We start from the raw sequence: 21,298 nt of genomic DNA, 5'->3' as shown, positions 1-21,298 counted from the left end.
TCCAACAGTGGCCAATCCAGGTCATAAGTACCTGGCACGATCCCAAAAGAGTAAAACAGATTTTATGAAATTTATCCTAGAAATAAGCAGTGGATTTTCCCAAGTCCATCTTAATAATGGCTTACAGACATTTGCATTAGGAAATTATCCAAACCTTTTTTAAATCCTGTTAAGCTAACTGCTTTTACCACAATCCAGAGTTTAATTACATGTTGAAAGAATTTGAATTAAAATTTACTACATAGTAGCTTCTTGTGTGCCCTCTAATCCTTGTATTTTTAGAAAGAGTAGAACAGTGATTCATGTATACCCATTCCACTACATTCAGTATTTTATAGACCTCAACCATATCTTCTCATAGCTGTCTCTTCTCCAAAGTTACAGAGGCTAGGGCTCTTCCACTTTCCTGATATTGACCTTCTTGTACCTTTTCTAATTCTGCTATAACTTTTTTGAGAGGTGACCAGAATTACACACAATACAAGGTGCAGTCACACTATGGAGCAATACAAAGACATTATAATATTCTCAGTTTTCGTCTCCATTCCTTTTCTAATAACTCCTAACATTCTATCTGCTTTCTTAGCTGCTGCTGCACACTGAACAGAGGGTTTCAACGTATCAACAATGACATCTAGGTCCATTTCCTGGCAGAGACTCCTAATGTGAAACCTTGACATGTAGCTATAGTTTGGGTTCCTTTTCCCTACATGCATCACTTTGCACTTGTTCACATTAAATGTCATCTGTCATTTGGATACCCAGTCTCCCAGTCTCATTAAAGTCCTCTTGCAATTTTTCACAATCCTCTTGTGATTTAACAGCTTTGAGAAACTTTTGTAAATTTGCAGTCATAATGTGATAAGTAAATGTGAAATACAGGAGGTCACTTTAGAAGACTGATGTAACTTACAAGTCTAAATAGTGGTGTTTAAATGTATAGGTGACCAATGCATGTAAGATGTTGACATTCACACCTGCTCTGAGGCAGACATATCAGCTAACTGCTTGTTTGGCCTTGAGATCTGCATGAGCAATTGTGCTAACTTCTATGGTGATTTATACTATTTCAAAAAGTAAAAATGTTCTATGTTCAAAATCCAAAGTAATGCTACTCTTAAATGTTTAATTCCAAGCATCCTTATATATGTATATTTAACAAAAGGCTCCATGTCCTGAACATCTCGAGTCCCATGTAGACACTGTATACAAAATCTGGCTTTTTGAATGTTGTGTGCCCTCCCTAAATGCAGGCTGGGGTCTGATCCAGAGGTTGCAACCATTAGTTCGTAATTATTGCTACATGTTTTATTTTTAAATTCTAATTCTTGGATTCCAAATTTCCTAAACTTGTGGACAGAAAGGCTGTTAATGATATTTCCTTTTATTTCTTTTTTGCCTCTTGTATAAATGTCGATTGCATACTCACGTATTGTGATATATTGAAATATATGAATTAAAAAAAAAAATCTGGCTTCAACTGTCCACTTTCAAAGAGTCTGTTTGAAACAATCCTCTTAGAATCAAAACTATATATAGAGAAAAGGTCCCAAGTAACCTTGTTTCTGAGAATTTTTAATTCTGAACTTTCTGCCAGATAGAAACTTAACTGTCACAGCCTACAGTATTAACAGATAGCCTCTAGAAGGCACAGTAGGATCTAGTTCAGTCTTCTAGGAGCAACTGGTCCAAGAACTGATAAGAGGGGGAGATACTTTAGATCTAGCCTTTAGTACAAGAGGTAATGGTGTTGGGTCCACAGGGAAACAGTGATCACAACATGATCAAATCTGAGCTAATATCTGAAGTGAAGTCACAAAGGAAATCTACTGTAGCAGCATTTAATTTTCAAAAGGGTGACTATGATAAAATAAGGAAAATGGTTAAAAAGAAGCTAAAGGACATAAGTACATAAGTAATGCTCTACTGGGAAAAGACCAAGGGTCCATCGAGCCCAGCATCCTGTCTACGACAGCGGCCAATCCAGGCCAAGGGCACCTGGCAAGCTTCACGAATGTACAAACATTCTATACATGTTATTCCTGGAATTGTGGATTTTTCCCCGTCCATTTAGTAGTGGTTTATGGACTTGTCCTTTAGGAAACCGCCTAACCCCTTTTTAAACTCTGTCAAGCTAACCGCCTTCACCACGTTCTCTTGCAATGAATTCCGGAGTTTAATTATGCGTTGGGTGAAGAAAAATTTTCTCCAATTTGTTTTAAATTTACTACACTGTAGTTTCATTGCATGCCCCCTAGTCCTAGTATTCACATCCACCTGTTCCACTCCACTCATTATTTTATATACCTCTATCATGTCTCCCCTCAGCCGTCTCTTCTCCAAGCTGAAAAGCCCTAGCCTCCTTAGTCTTTCTTCATAGGGAAGTCATCCCATCCCCGCTATCATTTTAGTCACCCTTCGCTGCACCTTTTCCAATTCTGCTATATCTTTGAGATGCAGCGAGCAGAATTGAACACAATACTCAAGTTGCGGTCGCACCATGGAGCGATATAACAGCATTATGACATCCTCACACCTGTATTCCATACCTTTCCTAATAATACCCAACATTCTGTTCGCTTTCTTAGCCGCAGCAGCACACTGAGCAGAAGGTTTCAGTGTATTATCAATGACGACACCCAGATCCCTTTCTTGGTCCGTAACTCCTAACGTGGAACCTTGCATGACGTAGCTATAATTCGGGTTCTTTTTTCCCACATGCATCAAGGATCGGCTGCAAAGGTTAGGACTTTAAATCAGGCATGGCCTTGTTTAAAAATATCATCTTGGAAGCCCAGACCAGATGTATTCCACGTATTTACAAAGGCGGAAAAAAAGTGCAAATGACAGCCAGCATAGTTAAAAGGTGAGGAGAAAGAGGCTATTAGAGCCAAATGAACATTCTTCAAAGAATGGAAAAAGGGCCCAAATGAAGATAAGATGCAGCAACATAAGCATTGGCCATATCAAACTCAGACCCTAATCTTCCCCCTCTTCTACCCACTGCCCACCTCCTTCGCCACACCCACTACCTCCCTCTTAGCCATACTCCCATTGAACACATCCCTTTGTGTAACCCTCATAAAGTATTAACATATATGCTACACTTCCCAAATAGAAAAACAGAGTAAAGATACAAAGGCACAACAGGTGATAAGTAACATAACAGGCTGTCACTGTTATAACCATATAGGAGCTTATCCTCATTCTCATCGTGCTGAAGTGAAAAAGGAATGGCAAAATCTGCAGAAAGACACACTGGGCGTCCTGTTCACTTAGAAAAAAAAAGTCCTCACGCACACACACGAAAATCTCAATAACTGGAAACCCAGGGTAGGGTACAGAGCAACATCCAGCTCCAAACCTGGGGTGTTGATATCCACTCAATTAGACCCCATTCTGAGATAGCCCAGTACGCCAATGAATAGCAGCAACATAAGCACTACACACATAGCATCTACCAAGCAGACTACATAAGTACTCACACCTCCGCATGAGTCTCCAGATTAAAAAAAAAAAAGATCCAGAAGTATTCCAACCAAGGTAGGCAATGTCCCAGCCCAGACTAGGGGGCCAGCCTCAGCCTTCCAGCTCTTCATATGGACAACAGCTAGGCTCCTGCCTCCAGGCACTAGCTGCAACTTTCCTGTGCTCACCAAGGGACTGCACTGAACGTACAAGGCCTCAATCGCTCTGTAGAAGCTCAAATCCCACTCAAAGTAGAGGTCTTCAAGTGAGGCTGGATCTCTCATCGTGACCACAGTCACAGAAGGAAGGTAAAAGCACAGCTTCCATATGACAGGTAGCAGAAATATGTGGCCAATGACAGAGTAGCCAAAGGGGGATAATATGCGGGATCAAAATGCCAAGTCAATGATCAATAAAAGCATAAGTACATGGATATTATCTAGGAAACTGTGACTTGCACCCATGCAAGATCACCAAAGTAGCTTAAGCAATCTCCCTGCATTTTGATGCCTCAAGGTCATCCACATATTTAGTTACCTCAGTGACTGCATCAAAATATTGAATGTGTCCATTGTCCACTATCTTCAACTTTGCATACTTGCATCTGAACAGGTGTGATAACAGCGCTAAAAAGACTTTGCTGGAATAGTCTTGGAAACATAGGATACTTTGGTTTTGGTGTTCCAAAACTTTACCACTGCGAAGAACTTGTAAGATTTCCAATTTGTTGCTGTAGTTAAGTACCCGTCAGATAAGCAGTCGGTTTGCAGGGCCTCGCTTGGGCCCCCACATGCTGAGCCTACACCACCCAAAATGGGGCTGCAGAGCCTGTCAAAGATAATGAGGTGGGAAGCTATGTTTCCAAAAATGCTCACAAGTTGCAGTCCATAATAGACCCTGGCAAGCCTATTAGTCTGAATGTGTTTCATCGAGACTGATTCTCTAAGTCCTTCAATTTGTTCTCTAGGTTACTTATGTAGTTAGTCACTGGAGGTTTCTCAGACACCACTGCATGAAAGTTGTCTACTAACTCACCTACACGTTGTTGCACTGCCCAGAGTTATGCCGAAATAGTGGTAAAGCGTTGCTCCATTCTATCCAGTTTGTCTAAGCTGTAATTGGCATACCATGGTGTGCTCCATTGCGGCTTGCACCTCTGCTATTTCGGTCACCCACTCAGAGCTAGGCGTGGGCGAAGACGGCACGCCTTTGTCCGCCATCTTGGAGTCTCCCACTCTACTCTTCTATTTTCTGATGTTTTTGGAGGCCCTCCGTTCAGTAGGAAATGGTCAATGCAATACTCATTGCTGACGACTTTTGTTGATCAGTGGAGGAGTGAATCTGGGAGTGAAGCGGTGAACTAACACAGATTTAGTGGGAAGCATCGGGAGCAGCAAACTCCTGCTGCTTACTGCTCCATGACCCAACCGGTCTAGATGGAAATACTTTTTAAACAAAGAGGAGGAAATATTTTTTCACTCAATCAATAGTTAAGCTCTGGAACTTGTTGCCAGAGGATGGGGTAACAGCGGGTAGCATATCTGGGTTTAAAAAAAGGATTGGACAAGTTCCTAGAGAAAAAGTCCAGTCTGCTATTGAGGAAGCCACTGCTTGCCCTGGACTTGGTAGCATGGAATGTTGTTACTATTTGGGTTTCTGCCAGGTAGTTGTGATCTGGATTGGCCACTGTAGGAAACAGGACACTGGGCTGGATGGACCATTGGTCTGACCCAGTATGGCTACTCTTATATATAATGTCTGTCCAAGAGCAAAATAACTTTTAAAATATTTGCAACACATGACCAAATCTTGCGATGGGAGAAAACCAGCAAAAAGAAGCATCCAATCTGAAAACAGGTCAATTTGGACCAGGAGGTAGAGAGAAATAAGTTCCTCAAAAAATGTCACAGTACTTTGGAAGGAGTTCCAGCAGCTGCAGCATAAAGCGAAGATACTTACCTGTAGCAGGTATTCTCCGAGGACAGCAGGCTGATTGTTCTCAAATGTGGGTCAACGTCCACAGCGGCCCAGGAATCGGCAAAAAATTTTGCAAGCAAAATAAAATCAAAGTCTTTTGAGATAGTTCCGTCGTGCGGGCAGTGTGAACGACTTCCCGCCTGCCACGCGAGCGTGCCTCTTCAGTTTAATCAAAAAGGATATAAACAAGAAAAGAACAATAACAACAACTCCAAAGGGGAGGAGGGTGGGTTTGTGAGAACCATCAGCCTGCTGTCCTTGGAGAATACCTGCTACAGGTAAGTATCCTCGCTTTCTCCGAGGACAAGCAAGTTGCTTGTTCTCACATGTGGGGTATCCCTAGCAACCAGGCTCACTCAAAACAATGAACATTGGGCCTCGCAATGGTGAGGACATAACAGATTGACCTGAAACCAAAATCAACTAACAGAGTGCAGCCTGGAACAGAATCAAAATGGGTCTAGGGGGTTGGAGATGAATTCTAAACCCCGAACAGATTCTGCAGCACTGCCTGCCCAAACCGACTGTCACGTCGGGTATCCTGCTGAAGACAATAGCGAGATGTGAATATGTGGACTGACGACCACTTTGCAGCCTTGCAAATCTCTTCAATGGTGGCCGACTTTAAGTGGGCCACTGACGCAGACATGGCTCTAACATTATGAGCCGTGACATGACCCTGTAGAGTCAGCCCAGCTTGGGCATAAGTGAAGGAAATACAATCTGCTAGCCAATTGGAGATAGTGTGTTTTCCGATGGCGACTCCCTACTACTACTACTACTATTTAGCATTTCTATAGCGCTACAATCCCCTTCTGTTGGGATTGAAAGACACAAACAACTGGGCGGACTGTCTGAAGGGGCTGTGCCCACTCCACGTAAAAGGCCAATGCTCTCTTGCAGTCCAAGGTATGCAAACTGCTTTCACCAGAGCGGGTATGAGGACGGGGAAAAAATGTTGGCAAGACAATTGACTGGTTCAGATGGAACTCAGACACCACCTTAGGCAGGAACCTAGGGTGCGTGTGGAGGACTACTCTATTATGATGGAACTTGATATAAAGGTGCATGCACCACCAAGGCCTGAAGCTCACTGACCCTACGAGCTGAAGTAACAGCCACCAAGAAAATGACCTTCCAGGTCAAGTACTTCAGATGGCAGGAATTCAGTGGCTCAAAAGGAGCTTTCATCAGCTAGGTGAGTACGACATTGAAATCCCATGACACTGGTGGACGTTTAACTGGGGGCTTTGACAAAAGCAAATCTCTCATGAAGTGAACAACTAAAGGCTGCCAGAGATAGCCCTATCTTCTACACGACGATGATAAGCACTAATTGCACTAAGGTGAACTCTTACGGAGTTGGTCTTGAGACCAGACTCTGACAAGTGTAGAAGGTATTCAAGCAGGGTCTGTGTAGGACAAGAAAGAGGATCTAGGGCCTTGCTGTCACACCAGACGGCAAACCTCCTCCATTTGAAAGAGTAACACCGCTTCGTGGAATCTTTTCTGGAAGCAAGCAAGACTCAAGAGACACCCTCTGAAAGACCCAAGGAGGCGAATTCTAAGCTCTCAACACCCAGGCAGTGAGAGCCAGAGACTGGAGGTTGGGATGTAGAAGCGACCCCTCCTTCTGGGTGATTAGGGTTGGAAAACATTCCAACCGCCACGGTTCCTCGGAGGACAACTCCAGAAGAAGAGAGAACCAAATCTGACGCGGCCAGAAGGGAGCTATCAGAATCATGGTTCCGCAGTCTTGTTTGAGTTTCAGCAAAGTCTTCCCTATTAGAAGTATGGGAGGATATGCATACAGAAGTCCTGTTCCCCAATGCAGGAGAAAGGCATCTGATGCTAGTCTGTTGTGGGCCTGAAGCCTGGAACAGAACTGAGGGACCTTGTGATTGATCTGAGTGGCAAAAAGATCCACCGAGGGGGTGATCCACGCTTGGAAGATCTTGCGGACTACACCCATATTCAGTAACCACTCGTGAGGTTGCATTACTCTGCTCAGTCTGTCGGCCAGACTGTTGTTTATGCCTACCAGATAAGTGGCTTGGAGAAACATGCCGTGATGGCGTGCCCAAAGCCACATCTGGACAGCTTCCTGACACAGAAGGCAAGATCCGGTGCCCCCCTGCTTGTTGGTGTAATACAAGGCAACCTGATTGACTGTCTGAATCAATATGACTTGGTTGAACAGCCGGTCTCTGAAAGCCTTTAGAGCGTTCCAGATCGTTCACAATTCCAGGAGATTGATCTGAAGACCTTTTCCTGAAAGGACCAAGCTCCTTCAGTGTGAAGTCCATCTACATGAGCTCCCCACCCCAGGAAGGATGCATCCGTTGTCACCACTTTTTGTGGCTGAGGAATTTGGAATGGACGTCCCAAGATCAAATTAGATCGAATCGTCCACCACTGCAAGAAATTCCAAAAGTCGGTGGACAGTTGGATCACATCCTCTAGACTTCCCGCAGCTTGATAGCGCTGGGGAGCTAGGGTCCATTGAGCTGATCTCATGTGTAGGTGTGCCATGGGAGTCACATGAACCGTACATAAGTACATAAGTAGTGCCATACTGGGAAAGACCAAAGGTCCATCTAGCCCAGCATCCTGTCACCGACAGTGGCCAATCCAGGTCAAGGGCACCTGGCACGCTCCCCAAACGTAAAAACATTCCAGACAAGTTATACCTAAAAATGCGGAATTTTTCCAAGTCCATTTAATAGCGGTCTATGGACTTGTCCTTTAGGAATCTATCTAACCCCTTTTTAAACTCCGTCAAGCTAACCGCCCGTACCACGTTCTCCGGCAACGAATTCCAGAGTCTAATTACACGTTGGGTGAAGAAAAGTTTTCTCCGATTCGTTTTAAATTTACCACACTGTAGCTTCAACTCATGCCCTCTAGTCCTAGTATTTTTGGATAGCGTGAACAGTCGCTTCACATCCACCCGATCCATTCCACTCATTATTTTATACACTTCTATCATATCTCCCCTCAGCCGTCTCTTCTCCAAGCTGAAAAGCCCTAGCCTTCTCAGCCTCTCTTCATAGGAAAGTCGTCCCATCCCCACTATCATTTTGGTCGCCCTTCGCTGTACCTTTTCCAATTCTACTATATCTTTTTTGAGATACGGAGACCAGTACTGAACACAATACTCCAGGTGCGGTCGCACCATGGAGCGATACAACGGCATTATAACATCCGCACACCTGGACTCCATACCCTTCCTAATAACACCCAACATTCTATTCGCACCATGTGCCCCAGAAGTCTCAACATCTGCCGAGCCGTGATCTGTTGAGATGCTCGAACCATGGACACTAGGGACAGGAGGTTGTCTGCCCTCGTCTTGGGACGATAAGCTCGAGCTGTCTTTGTTTTCAACAGTGCTCCAATGAATTCCAATTTTTGAACTGGGGTGAGGTGGAACTTGGAGTAATTGATCACAAACCCCAGTAGTTCCAGCACCTGAATAGGCATTCGCATGGACTGTAGAGCGCCTGCCTCCAAAGTGCTCTTCAGCAGCCAATCATTGAGATAAGGGAACACATGCACTCCCAGTCTGCGTAGCGACGCTGCGACTACAGCCAAGCACTTTGTGAACACCCTGGGTGCAGACGCCAGACCAAAGGACAGTACAGAATACTGAAAGTGCTGTGTTCCTAGCCGAAATCGAAGATACCTCCTGTGAGCTGGAAGTATCGAGATGTGTGTGTAAACATCCTTTAAGTCCAAACAGCATATCCAATCGTTCTCTTGATTCATGGGAAGAAGGGTGCCCAGGGAAACCATCCTGAACTTTTCTCTAACCAGATATTTGTTCAGCCCCTTAGGTCTATGATGGGATGCATCCCCCCTGTTTTCTTTTGCACAAGGAAGTACCTGGAATAGAATCCCAGCCTTTCTTCCCCTGGTGGAACGGGTTTGACCGCACTGGCCTTTAGAAGGGCGGAGAGTTCCTCTGCAAGTACCTGCCTGTGCTGGGAGCTATAAGAATGAGCTCCTGGTGGGCAATTTGAAGGTTTGGATTCCAGATTGAGGGTGTATCCTAACCGGATTATTTGAAGAACCCACCAGTCGGAGGTTATGAGAGGTCACCTTTGGTGAAAAACATCAACCTCCCCCCTACCGGCAAGTCGTCTGGTACGGACACTTTTACAGAGGCTATGCTGAACTGGAGCCAGTCAAAAGCCCGTCCCTTGCTTTAGGTGGTGAGCAGAGTGGGCCTTAGACGCACGCTGTTGACGAGAACGAGCGCGCTGGGGCTGAGCCTGGGCAGGCTGCCGAGAAGCAGGAGTGTACCTACGCCTAGAGTAGGAATAGGGAGCACTTCTCTTCTCTCCAAACTACCTCCTAGATGAGGAGGCTGTAGCAGAAGGCACCCGGTGGGAGAGAGAATCCATAGCATCATTATGCTTCTTGATTTGATCAATGAGATCGTCTACTTTTTCACCAAAAAGATTATTCCCCCGGCAAGGAACATCCACCATTCGCTGCTGGACAGAATGACCCAGGTCAGAGACACGCAGTCATGAGCGTCTGCGCATCACTATACCTTGACCAGCGATCCTGGATGCTACATCAAAAGTGTCAAATGTACCTCTGGCCAGGAACTTTCGACATGCCTTCTGCTGCCTGACCACCTGGCGAAAAGGCTCAGCCAGCTCCGTTGGGAGTGCATCTAGGGACTGTTGTATCGAGTCCCGCAAGTGCATGCTAGTGAAGAGCTGGTAAGACTGGATCTTGGCAGCGAGCATAGCGGCCTGATACATCTTTCCCCCAAAAGAGTCAAGAGTCCTAGCTTCTCTGCCCGGGGGCGCCGAAGCATAGTCTCTAGTACTCCTAGCTCTCTTGAGAGCGGAATCCATCACCATGGAATTGTGGGGTAGTTGGGACCTCATCAATCCAGGTTCACCATGGATCCGTTATTGGGACTCAGCCTTCTTGGGAACCTCAGGGCCAGACAGAGGGGTGGACCAGTTTTGCATAAGGACTTCCTTCAGTACCTTATGCAGAGGGACTGTCACAGCCTCTTTAGGTGGAGAAGAATAATCCAGGACCTCGAGCATCTCAGTCCTGGGCTCATCCTCAACCTCCATAGGGAAGGGAATAGAGTGGAGTGGCCTAGTGGTTAGAGCACTGGTCTTGCAATCCAGAGGTGGCCGGTTCAAATCCCACTACTGTTTCTTGTGATCTTGGGCAAGTCACTTATCCCTCTATTGCCTCAGGTACAAACTTAGATTGTGAGCCCTCCTGGGACAGAAAAATATCCAGAGTACCTGCATGTAACTCACCTTGAGCTACTACTGAAAAAGGTGTAAGCAAAAATCTAAAATAAAAAATAAATTAATAAAATAAATTAATAAAGATTGCCTAGACTCATCAAGCCTACGGACCACGCTCCTATGCTACTCATCCATGTTGGCACAAATGATACACGTAAATATCCTACTGAACATATCATACAAGACTTCGTGGCTTTAGGTCAGAGGGTGAAGCAACTAGGTGCGCAGGCGGTGTTCTCATCGATCCTCCCTGTCGAAGGTAAAGGTTGAATGAGAGAAGCTCACATCTTGGAGATAAATGCGTGGCTGCGTGGTTGGTGCCGATGACAGTGCTTTGATTTCATAGACCATGGGATGATTTTCCAAGAGGTACTGAGCGGTGATGGTGTCCAATTGTCAAGGAAGGGAAGGAATGTCTTCAGCAACAGGCTGGCTAAAGTACTAAAGAGGGCTTTAAACTAAAATTGATGGGGATGGGTATAAAAGGCCACGAAGCCATAATTAACCCCAAGGAAGGCAGGACATCTAATACCTCTATAGAAGTGAATAAAAAGAGTAAAATCTGGAGAGCCTTGTATACCAATGCCCGTAGTATGGGAAACAAACTTCTAGATCTTGAGGCTACAATGACGGAAGCGGACTTGGATTTAGTGGCGGTCACGGAGACCCATGATTGGGATGTTAATATACCTGGCTATAATCTATTCAGGAAGAACAGAGTAGGAAAAAAGGGTGGAGATGTGGCATTATACACTAAGAATGATATCCAAGTGACAGAACTGCAGGACATGTGGGATAGGGAAGAAGCGCTGTGGGTTAAACTGGAAAGAGGGAAAGGAAAATGTATCTACAGTGGGGGAAATAAGTATTTGATCCCTTGCTGATTTTGTAAGTTTGCCCACTGACAAAGACATGAGCAGCCCATAATTGAAGGGTAGGTTATTGGTAACAGTGAGAGATAGCACATCACAAATTAAATCCGGAAAATCACATTGTGGAAAGTATATGAATTTATTTGCATTCTGCAGAGGGAAATAAGTATTTAATCCCTCTGGCAAACAAGACCTAATACTTGGTGGCAAAACCCTTGTTGGCAAGCACAGCGGTCAGACGTCTTCTGTAGTTGATGATGAGGTTTGCACACATGTCAGGAGGAATTTTGGTCCACTCCTCTTTGCAGATCATCTCTAAATCATTAAGAGTTCTGGGCTGTCGCTTGGCAACTCGCAGCTTCAGCTCCCTCCATAAGTTTTCAATGGGATTAAGGTCTGGTGACTGGCTAGGCCACTCCATGACCCTAATGTGCTTCTTCCTGAGCCACTCCTTTGTTGCCTTGGCTGTATGTTTTGGGTCATTGTCGTGCTGGAAGACCCAGCCACGACCCATTTTTAAGGCCCTGGCGGAGGGAAGGAGGTTGTCACTCAGAATTGTACGGTACATGGCCCCATCCATTCTCCCATTGATGCGGTGAAGTAGTCCTGTGCCCTTAGCAGAGAAACACCCCCAAAACATAACATTTCCACCTCCATGCTTGACAGTGGGGACGGTGTTCTTTGGGTCATAGGCAGCATTTCTCTTCCTCCAAACATGGCGAGTTGAGTTCATGCCAAAGAGCTCAATTTTTGTCTCATCTGACCACAGCACCTTCTCCCAATCACTCTCGGCATCATCCAGGTGTTCACTGGCAAACTTCAGACGGGCCGTCACATGTGCCTTCCGGAGCAGGGGGACCTTGCGGGCACTGCAGGATTGCAATCCGTTATGTCGTAATGTGTTACCAATGGTTTTCGTGGTGACAGTGGTCCCAGCTGCCTTGAGATCATTGACAAGTTCCCCCCTTGTAGTTGTAGGCTGATTTCTAACCTTCCTCATGATCAAGGATACCCCACGAGGTGAGATTTTGCGTGGAGCCCCAGATCTTTGTCAATTGACAGTCATTTTGTACTTCTTCCATTTTCTTACTATGGCACCAACAGTTGTCTCCTTCTCGCCCAGCGTCTTACTGATGGTTTTGTAGCCCATTCCAGCCTTGTGCAGGTGTATGATCTTGTCCCTGACATCCTTAGACAGCTCCTTGCTCTTGGCCATTTTGTAGAGGTTAGAGTCTGACTGATTCACTGAGTCTGTGGACAGGTGTCTTTCATACAGGTGACCATTGCCGACAGCTGTCTGTCATGCAGGTAACGAGTTGATTTGGAGCATCTACCTGGTCTGTAGGGGCCAGATCTCTTACTGGTTGGTGGGGGATCAAATACTTATTTCCCTCTGCAGAATGCAAATAAATTCATATACTTTCCACAATGTGATTTTCCGGATTTAATTTGTGATGTGCTATCTCTCACTGTTACCAATAACCTACCCTTCAATTATGGGCTGCTCATGTCTTTGTCAGTGGGCAAACTTACAAAATCAGCAAGGGATCAAATACTTATTTCCCCCACTGTATATCGGAGTGATATACAGACCTCCCTCACAGTCGGAGGAAATGGACAGGGACTTAATTGAAGCCATCCGCAAGACAGCTAGGAAAGGGAAAGTACAACTGATAGGTGACTTCAATAAGTCGGATGTTGATTGGAGTGTCCCGGCTGCAGGGTCGTCTAGAAGCAAAGAGATCTTAGATTCCCTACAGGAAGAATTGTTCCAGCAGTGGGTAATGGAACCGACACGGGATGGAGCTGTTCTGGACCTGGTGCTTACAAATGGAGAGTACATTTCTGACATCAAGGTGGCGGACCATTTGGCATCCAGTGATCATCGTATGGTATGGTTCAATATAAAAACAGAAGAGAGGGCTCATTCGAGATGGAAGGTCCTGGATTTCAAAGGAACTAACTTTGCTGAGATGGGGGAATTTCTCAAAGAACAGTTAGCGGGATGGGAACAGCTGAAGGATGTAGAACAGCAATGGACAATACTGAAAGGAGCTATATTAAAGGCAACTAACGTCTATGTTAAAAAATTACATAAAGTAAGAGGAAAAGAAGGCCTCTCTGGTACTTGAATGTAGTAGCTGAAAAGATAAGGGAAAGGAGGCTAGCCTTTGCACGTTATAAGATGACTCAGAAAGATGAAGACAGGAGAGAATACCTAAATAAGGAAAGAGAAGCTGGAAAAGCTATCAGGAAAGCGAAGCGGCAAATGGAGTCTTATCTAGATTGTAAGCTCTTTGAGCAGGGACTGTCTTTTTTGTGTATGGTGTACAGCGCTGCGTATGCCTTGTAGCGCTATAGAAATGATAAGTAGTAGTAGGAAAAGATAGCTAATACGGTAAAATTGGGGGACAAGACCTTTTTCAGATATGTAAGTGACAAGAGGAAGTGCCATAATAGCATTGTAAGGCTCAAAGCTGAGGGAGAGAAATATGTGGAAGATGACAAGGATAAAGATGAACTGCTTAACGATTATTTTAACTCTATGTTCACGATTGAAAGACCAGGGGTAGGGCTGCAGAAAACAAAGGCTAAAGGGGATGGATGGATGGTAGGCCAAGACCCATTTACAGAGGACTGTGTTCATGAGGAGCTTGCCAAACTAAAAGTAGACAGAGCGATGGGGCTTGATGGGATACACCCGAGGGTGCTTAAGGAACTCTGAGAAGTTCTGTCGGCTCCGCTGACGGACCTCTTCAATGCTTCCTTATAAACTGGAGTGGTCCCGGTGGACTGGAGAAGGGCGGATGTGGTTCCTTTGCACAAGAGTGGAAGTAAGGAGGATGATGGGAATTGCAGACCTGTCAGTCTGACCTCGGTGGTGAGTAAGCTAATGGAAACGCTTCTGAAGAGGAGGATTGTGAGTTTTCTTTAACTACATGGAATGCGGGACCTGAGGCAGCACGGCTTCACTAGTGGCAGGACATGCCAGACGAATCTGTCTTCTTCGACTGAGTGACCAAACAGTTGGTTGTGGGAGGGGCGCTTGATGTGGTATACTTGGATTTCAGCAAAGCCTTTGACACGGTTCCACATAGGCGACTGATACATAAATTGAGTGCCCTCGGTGTGGGACCTAGAGTAACTGATTGGGTTAAAAATTGGTTGAATGGTAGGAGACAGAGGGTGGTGGTAAATGGAGCTTGCTCTGAAGAAAAAGGATGTCATCAGTGGAGTACCGCAGGGATCGGTCCTAGGGACGGCTCTTTTTAACGTCTTTGTGCGCGATATTGCGGAAGGGCTGTCTGGTAAGGTTTGTCTATTTGCGGCTGATACTAAACTCTGCAACAGGGTGGACACCCTGTAGGGTGTGAATGACATGAGGAAGGACCTAGTGAAGCTAGAAGAATGGACCGATATTTGGCAACTAAGGTTTAATCCCCAAAAATGCAGGGTCATGCACTTGGGTCACAAAAATCCGAGGGAACGGTACAGTATAGGGGGTGAAGTGCTTCAGTGTGCGAAGGAAGAGCGGTACTTGGGGGTGATTGTGTCTGATGACCTTAAAGCTTTCAAACAGGCAGAAAAAGCGACGGCCAAAGCCTGAAGGATGCTTGGGTGCATAAAGAGAGGCATGACCAGCAGGAACAAGGAGGTGATAGTGCCGTTGTATAAGTCTCTGGTCAGGCCTCATTTGGAGTACTGCATGCAGTTCTGGAGACCACACCTACAGAAAGATATAAATAGGATGGAGTCGGTCCAGAGGGCGGCTATGAAATTAGTAAGCGGTCTTGAATGCGAAAATTATAGGGACAAGCTTATGAACCTCAACATGTATACACTGGAAGAGAGGAGAGATGATAGAAACATTTAAATATCTAAAGGGCATTTATGTACAGGAAGAGAGCCTTTTTCAAATGAAGGAGAGCTCTGGAATGAGGGAGCATATGACAAAGTTAAGAGGGAATAGGCTTAGGAGTAACCTAAAGAAGTATTATTTCACAGAAAGGGTGGTGGAGGCGTGGAATGGCCTCCCGGTGGAGGTGGTGGAGTCTAGGACTGTTCCAGAATTTTAAAAGGCATGGGATAAGCATGTGGGATCGCTTAAGAACAGGAAGTATTAGGGGTTACAGAGGATGGGCAGACTGGATGGGTCATGTAGCCTTTATCTGCCGTCATGTTTCTATGTTTCTAATAGCTGTAGCCATTTCCCGGACAAAGGAAGAAAAAGACAGACTCTCAGGTGGAGATAGTCTTCTTTCCAGCAGAGGGGAAGGGTTAGAGGGAAACCCAAAGGACTCATCAGAAGAGAAGTACCTGGGATCTTCCTCTGATTCCCATGAGCGCTCCTGCTCAGTGTCGGATACAACCTGTGTCAAGATACTCTGACATTGGACCTGCCTCGATACCGAGGAACGATGTCCTCTGTGGCGATGTCAAGAAGTCGACGCCCGATTTCACTGCGGCGAAGCTCCCTCCACTGAAGTTGAAAGGGAGTCGACTTGGGTGGCAGCCGGCGCCGATGCCGCAGGTGGGACTGCCATCGGAGACCGCACCACAGGAGAAGGGCCAGACACTGCTGCAGCAGATGGCACAGAAGGCGCAAGCACCCCTGACACCAAAGCTGATTGACGCAGTAAGCGTTCCAGAAGTTCTGGAAACAAGGCCTGGATACGCTCGTCTAGAGCCGCCATCGGAGAAGGCTGCGGGGCCGGTGGAACAGGCGGTGTCAGAATCCGTGAAGGCTCGGGAGCAGGTACCGGGCTGCCAAGAGACTGACGCATCGGCACCTCCTGTACCGAGGGGGAGAGGTCCTCTCGGCACAGATACTTCTCGGGTGCCGACTCTCTCGACGCCCCGGAGCTCCCGGTACCGTGTGTTGAAGAAGAACGATGATGATGCTTCTTAGCCTTCGCTCGACGCCCATCATCGAGACTCCTCAGTACCAATGAGGAGGACGTGGAATCCTCATGTCTCCTCGGGGCCAGGTCCGATGGTCGGTCCCGGGGGGCCTGCAGAACAGGAGGCCTCGAGGCAGGTGGAGACCCACTCAACACCTCACTGCTTCCAGCGCGAGTTGGTCTCTCAGCAGCCATTACCTCTCTCCTCGACGCTCCTGTCGATGTCGACGCCGCTGACCTCGGTACCGATGTCGAAGGACCGGACTGAGCCCCAAAAAGCTTCTCTCATTGGGCCGCTTCAGATGCTTGGGTCCGTTTCTTCATACTAAGACACAGACTACAAGCGGCTGGGCTATGGTCGGGCCCAAAGCACTGGATACACCAGGCGTGGGTATCTGTACCTGGGATGGTCCGATTGCACCGAGTACAACATTTGAAGCCGCTGGGTGTCTTCGATGACATGGAAGAAAAACGGCTTTGGCACAATCAAACGACGTGATTGTGCCAAGAAAGAAAAAGCACAAAAAAAGGGAAACGGCCGGCCGCGTCGAAAAAGAAAGGAAACTTTAACAGGGAAAAAGTAAAAGAAAGTATGGGAACCTAACTTATTAATACTTTTTTTTTTTAACAGATCAATAAAATAAAAAAAAGCCGACCTCAAAAATCACTGAAGTTCTTCCTGGGCCTGAGACAGGAGCAATCAGAAAAACGAACCGCACCTCACCACAGAGAAAAAAAGAATTGAAGATGCACGCCCGTGCGATAGAACTCTCTCGAAAGACTTTGATTTTGTTTTGCTTGCAAATGTTTTTGCCAATTCCTGGGCCGCCGCAAACGTCAACCCCCATGTGAGAACAAGCAGCCTGCTTGTCCTTGGAGAAATATTGATACACTAAAACACAACAGGAAATTGATCTTTTCATACTGTTCCTTTCCTCTTCTCTCAGGGCTAACATACACACACAGAGCCACACATACAAACACACATGTAGAGGATTTGGATGTTATTTCATAATACAAGATCCACATGCTTTACCCATCTAAAAGCCCCCCCCCCCCCCCCCCCTCATTCCTGTCACATACCTACTCCTGCTGGACTGGCTATTAGTGATTCAAATCATGTTTTTACTTATAAATTCTATTCTGAAACCTAATGGCTGAATTGTATAGCTCTCTTAATGGTGGCTATGAATGCAGAAGTAGTTTGCTGCTGGTAGTTATGTGTGTTGCCTCTTAGTGGTAGAAAAGCACGGTAATACCCGTTGCCTTGCTGTGGTTTAAATGTGCACCTTTACAAATCTTTCAAAGTGGAAGTAACATCCAATGGATAGATAAAATGCAACCACATGTAAAAATTTATTTTTTTTCCAAAATGATGGAATGTTTGGGAACTGCTCCATTCACTCTACCTCTCCATAGGGGCTGAATTATGAATTTATATGGAAGTTGAAGAAATGAACAGTAGCCTGGGTTGAAATCTTTACTACAGGTGCTACTACCCACATGTTTCAAGCATGTACTAATTCAGCTCCTTTTTGTATCACAGTGAGGCAGTTCTATCACATTGACATATAAAGACTACTGATTTATCAGCTCCTTACCTGGAATATCCGAGGAATTTCTTTGGAATCTGCTCTGTATACATCTGTTTGAGTGACTGGCCGGACATGAAACAATTTGCTGCAAAAAGACATTTCCAAGGTGAAATAAAACAAGCTAAAGAGACTACACATCAGTGGAGTGTAGGAGTGGCCTAGTGGTTAGGGTGGTGGACTCTGGTCCTGGGGAACTGAGTTCGATTCCCACTTCAGGCACAGGCAGCTCCTTGTGACTCTGGGCAAGTCACTTAACCCTCCATTGCCCCAGGTACAAATAAGTACCTGTATATAATATGTAAGCCGCATTGAGCCTGCCATGAGTGGGAAAGCGCGGGGTACAAATGTAACAAAAAAAACAAACTTCAAATCACACAGGTTCTTAGTCCTGTGAGGCTTTTATGGATCTAGACTACAAAGATCAACCAGATATTCACCATACCCTGTTGCCTATAACTGCATCTCATGCTAAAATAGTCAGTTAAGAGTGAAACTCTGACCTTAGAACAGATATATCACATAGAGGTTAGTCTAGCCTATGAGAGATTTTATGCAAAGTTTCTTCACCATCTAAACTTAGGGATATGCAGTTTAAATTAATCCAGATGATATATTACTCCCTATTTGTAACACAGTAAATGACGGCAGAGAAAGACCTGAATGTTCCATCCAATCTGCTCAACACTCACACTCATCATCAATTCATGATTAAACCAAAAATGAATGTGATATAATACCTGATCATGGTCTTTCTTTGCATTTCTGGGACACAGACTGTAGAAGTCCACCTGGAACTGTCCTTATGTTCCAGTTGCCGAAGTTGCTGTCAAAGCCCTTTCCAGCACATCCTAAACTGGATTACCATATACAGGACACAGACCGTACAAGTCTGCCCAACACCGGCCTTAGTTCTTCACAGCTAGAGTCGCCATCTAAGCACCCCTCAACACTTCCACACACGTCACCATTAAAGTTTTTTTTAATTTTATACCATCCATTTTCTAATTAGAGATCCTCTGTGTTCATTCCACATCTTTTTGAATTCTGTGATTGTTTTTGTCTCTACCTCCCTCCCTTCAGGATGGAATTGCAGGCATCGATCACATTCTCAATGAACAAGAATTTCCTGACATTACTCCTAAGTCTACCATCCCACAACCTCAATTCATGTCCTCTAGTTTTATCATTTCCCCTTCTCTGGAAAAGATTTGTTTCTATATTAATACCTTTCAAGTATTTAGATCTACTGTGAGGGCTTAAATAAAAAGAATAGATTCCATTTAGTCCCAACATATATAACTTCCATGAACTCCACTGTGCTATTTCTTCAATGACTTGACAATTTGGAAATGCATGTGCTCTGTGCTTGAAGTCCATTATAGTTTTATCAAGAAATATTACAAAAATTATAAACATTTATATGTATGACTCATTAAAATAAATGACCTTCACTGTAAGGTATCTACATATAATAGGTTACTTTTAATTCCCATAAAGCAAGTTGATACAGACATTCAAATATTTCAAACAAACCTTTTTCAGAGCGAGGAAGGTGATAGAACTAGAGGACACGAATTGAGTTTGCGGGGTGGGGGGGGGGGGGGGGAGGGACTCAGGTACCTCTTTATAGGTAGGGTTCATGTTTAATCATAGAAATTAATGCTACTGTTGTATGTGGAGTTAGGATTTTTTCAGGTTTTGTATTATTTCACAGTGTGCCTGGTAGGAGAGAGATTTATATTGCTATTACTCAGATGACATGAGAATCAGAATATATGAGTATGTATAATTTTTTTGAGTGATACTTCCATGGAAAATATGCTAGTTATGGTCAACATCTGTTTTTATTTTTGGGGGGTGGATGCAGGGCATGTTTACATTTAATTCATAAGAACTGTCATAATGTATCAGGTTTGTGAGGGTCGTGTATGAAGTGTCATATATGTGAGCATTGTCCATCAGGTGTGTCCTGACTGTAAAAAGGTTGAGAACTGCTGCTCTAGGATGAACTCAACTGGGAACAGAACCAGGCTCTTCAAGAAGCAGACCCAAAGCGTCCAATGTATACATTGGACACCTTCTTCAAGTCTACTATCAACACAGAAACTTTTAAAATGCCAGGATTCCTCTATGTCTTCTCTATATTGAGGCATATCAAGAAGGTGGTTGACAAGCCCAATCTCAGATTACAGCTATCTAGCACTAAGATGGGGGAGAAATCAGCACAACCTGTGATAACACCTTGAAACTCAGAGTGGCCAGTTTAGATAACAGCACTATGAGCAGAGTTTTCTGTAACACAACTCTCTGAGTCTGTGCTAAGACACTTGGTGCTGATCAAGACCTGGCTGATTGATCAGTGCACCACAGGAAACAGCGGAGTTGACCAACAAAACAGCAAACTGACCAATGATGTGGCCAAGGCTTTATTACCTTAAAGAAATGACTCGACACAGGCCATGTTTTGGCTGAATGGCCTGCTTCGGGGGTCTAAAACCATAATGAATGAAAACTGATATAGTCCTTGATCAGTCAACCCAAACTAAGCACAACTATGGTCATAGAATCAATTAGTATTGATTATCTCAGCTCACAAAACTACAGTGCTGTGATTGCATCTCAGTGTTTCACATTGATGTGATCACAACACTGAAGTTTTGTGAGCTGAGATAATTGATACTGATTCTATGACCACAGCTGTGCTTAGCTCGGTTTGACATCAAGGCAAGGAGATAAGCTTTGCTCAGATTTTAAGCCTGTGTTTGAAGAAAGGCTATGAAGAAGCTGAGAAGCTGTTCAGGGAGGCATGGACATATGTTTTATCACGTAATCCACCAAATACAAGTTTCTTAGTATTGGTGGAACAAAAATATTTTAAAATATCAGCTCTGTATTTTTGTTGTATATTGTATATATATTTTCAGTTAATTGTTGGAAGGCCATTTAAAAAAAAAAAAAGACTAAATTAAATGAGACATACAGGCCAAAGGGAAGTCCCATGCTACTGGCCCAATACACAGGTCCACACTTTTTACATGAAAATAAGCAAACATGTTTTCAGTAAGGAAATACTTACTCTATGTCCAGCACCATATATGGATTAGATTGCTCTTTATCCTGTTCACTGTCATAAAACAGGATTTTCTTGCTGCTTACAACCACATACTATAAAAATAAATGACAAGGGGGGAGGAGGG

At 44.8% G+C, this 21,298-nt stretch overlaps 1 protein-coding gene across 1 annotated transcript in view; it reads right to left on the bottom strand.

Moving 5' to 3' along the window:
* ROCK2 (Rho associated coiled-coil containing protein kinase 2) overlaps positions 1 to 21,298 on the bottom strand; it is a 428,174-nt gene that overhangs the window by 52,285 nt on the left and 354,591 nt on the right. Inside the window, exons 28-29 of the mRNA XM_030198858.1 lie at positions 21,178 to 21,266; positions 18,108 to 18,186 (exon numbers count right to left, since the gene is read on the bottom strand). Coding sequence (XP_030054718.1) covers positions 18,108 to 18,186; positions 21,178 to 21,266 — 168 coding nt within the window. The remainder of the gene's footprint in view (positions 1 to 18,107; positions 18,187 to 21,177; positions 21,267 to 21,298) is intronic.

This window comes from Microcaecilia unicolor, chromosome 3 (genome assembly GCF_901765095.1).
Source record: "Microcaecilia unicolor chromosome 3, aMicUni1.1, whole genome shotgun sequence".
Classification (NCBI taxonomy): domain Eukaryota; kingdom Metazoa; phylum Chordata; class Amphibia; order Gymnophiona; family Siphonopidae; genus Microcaecilia; species Microcaecilia unicolor.
This window is presented reverse-complemented; position numbering and strand designations above follow the sequence as displayed.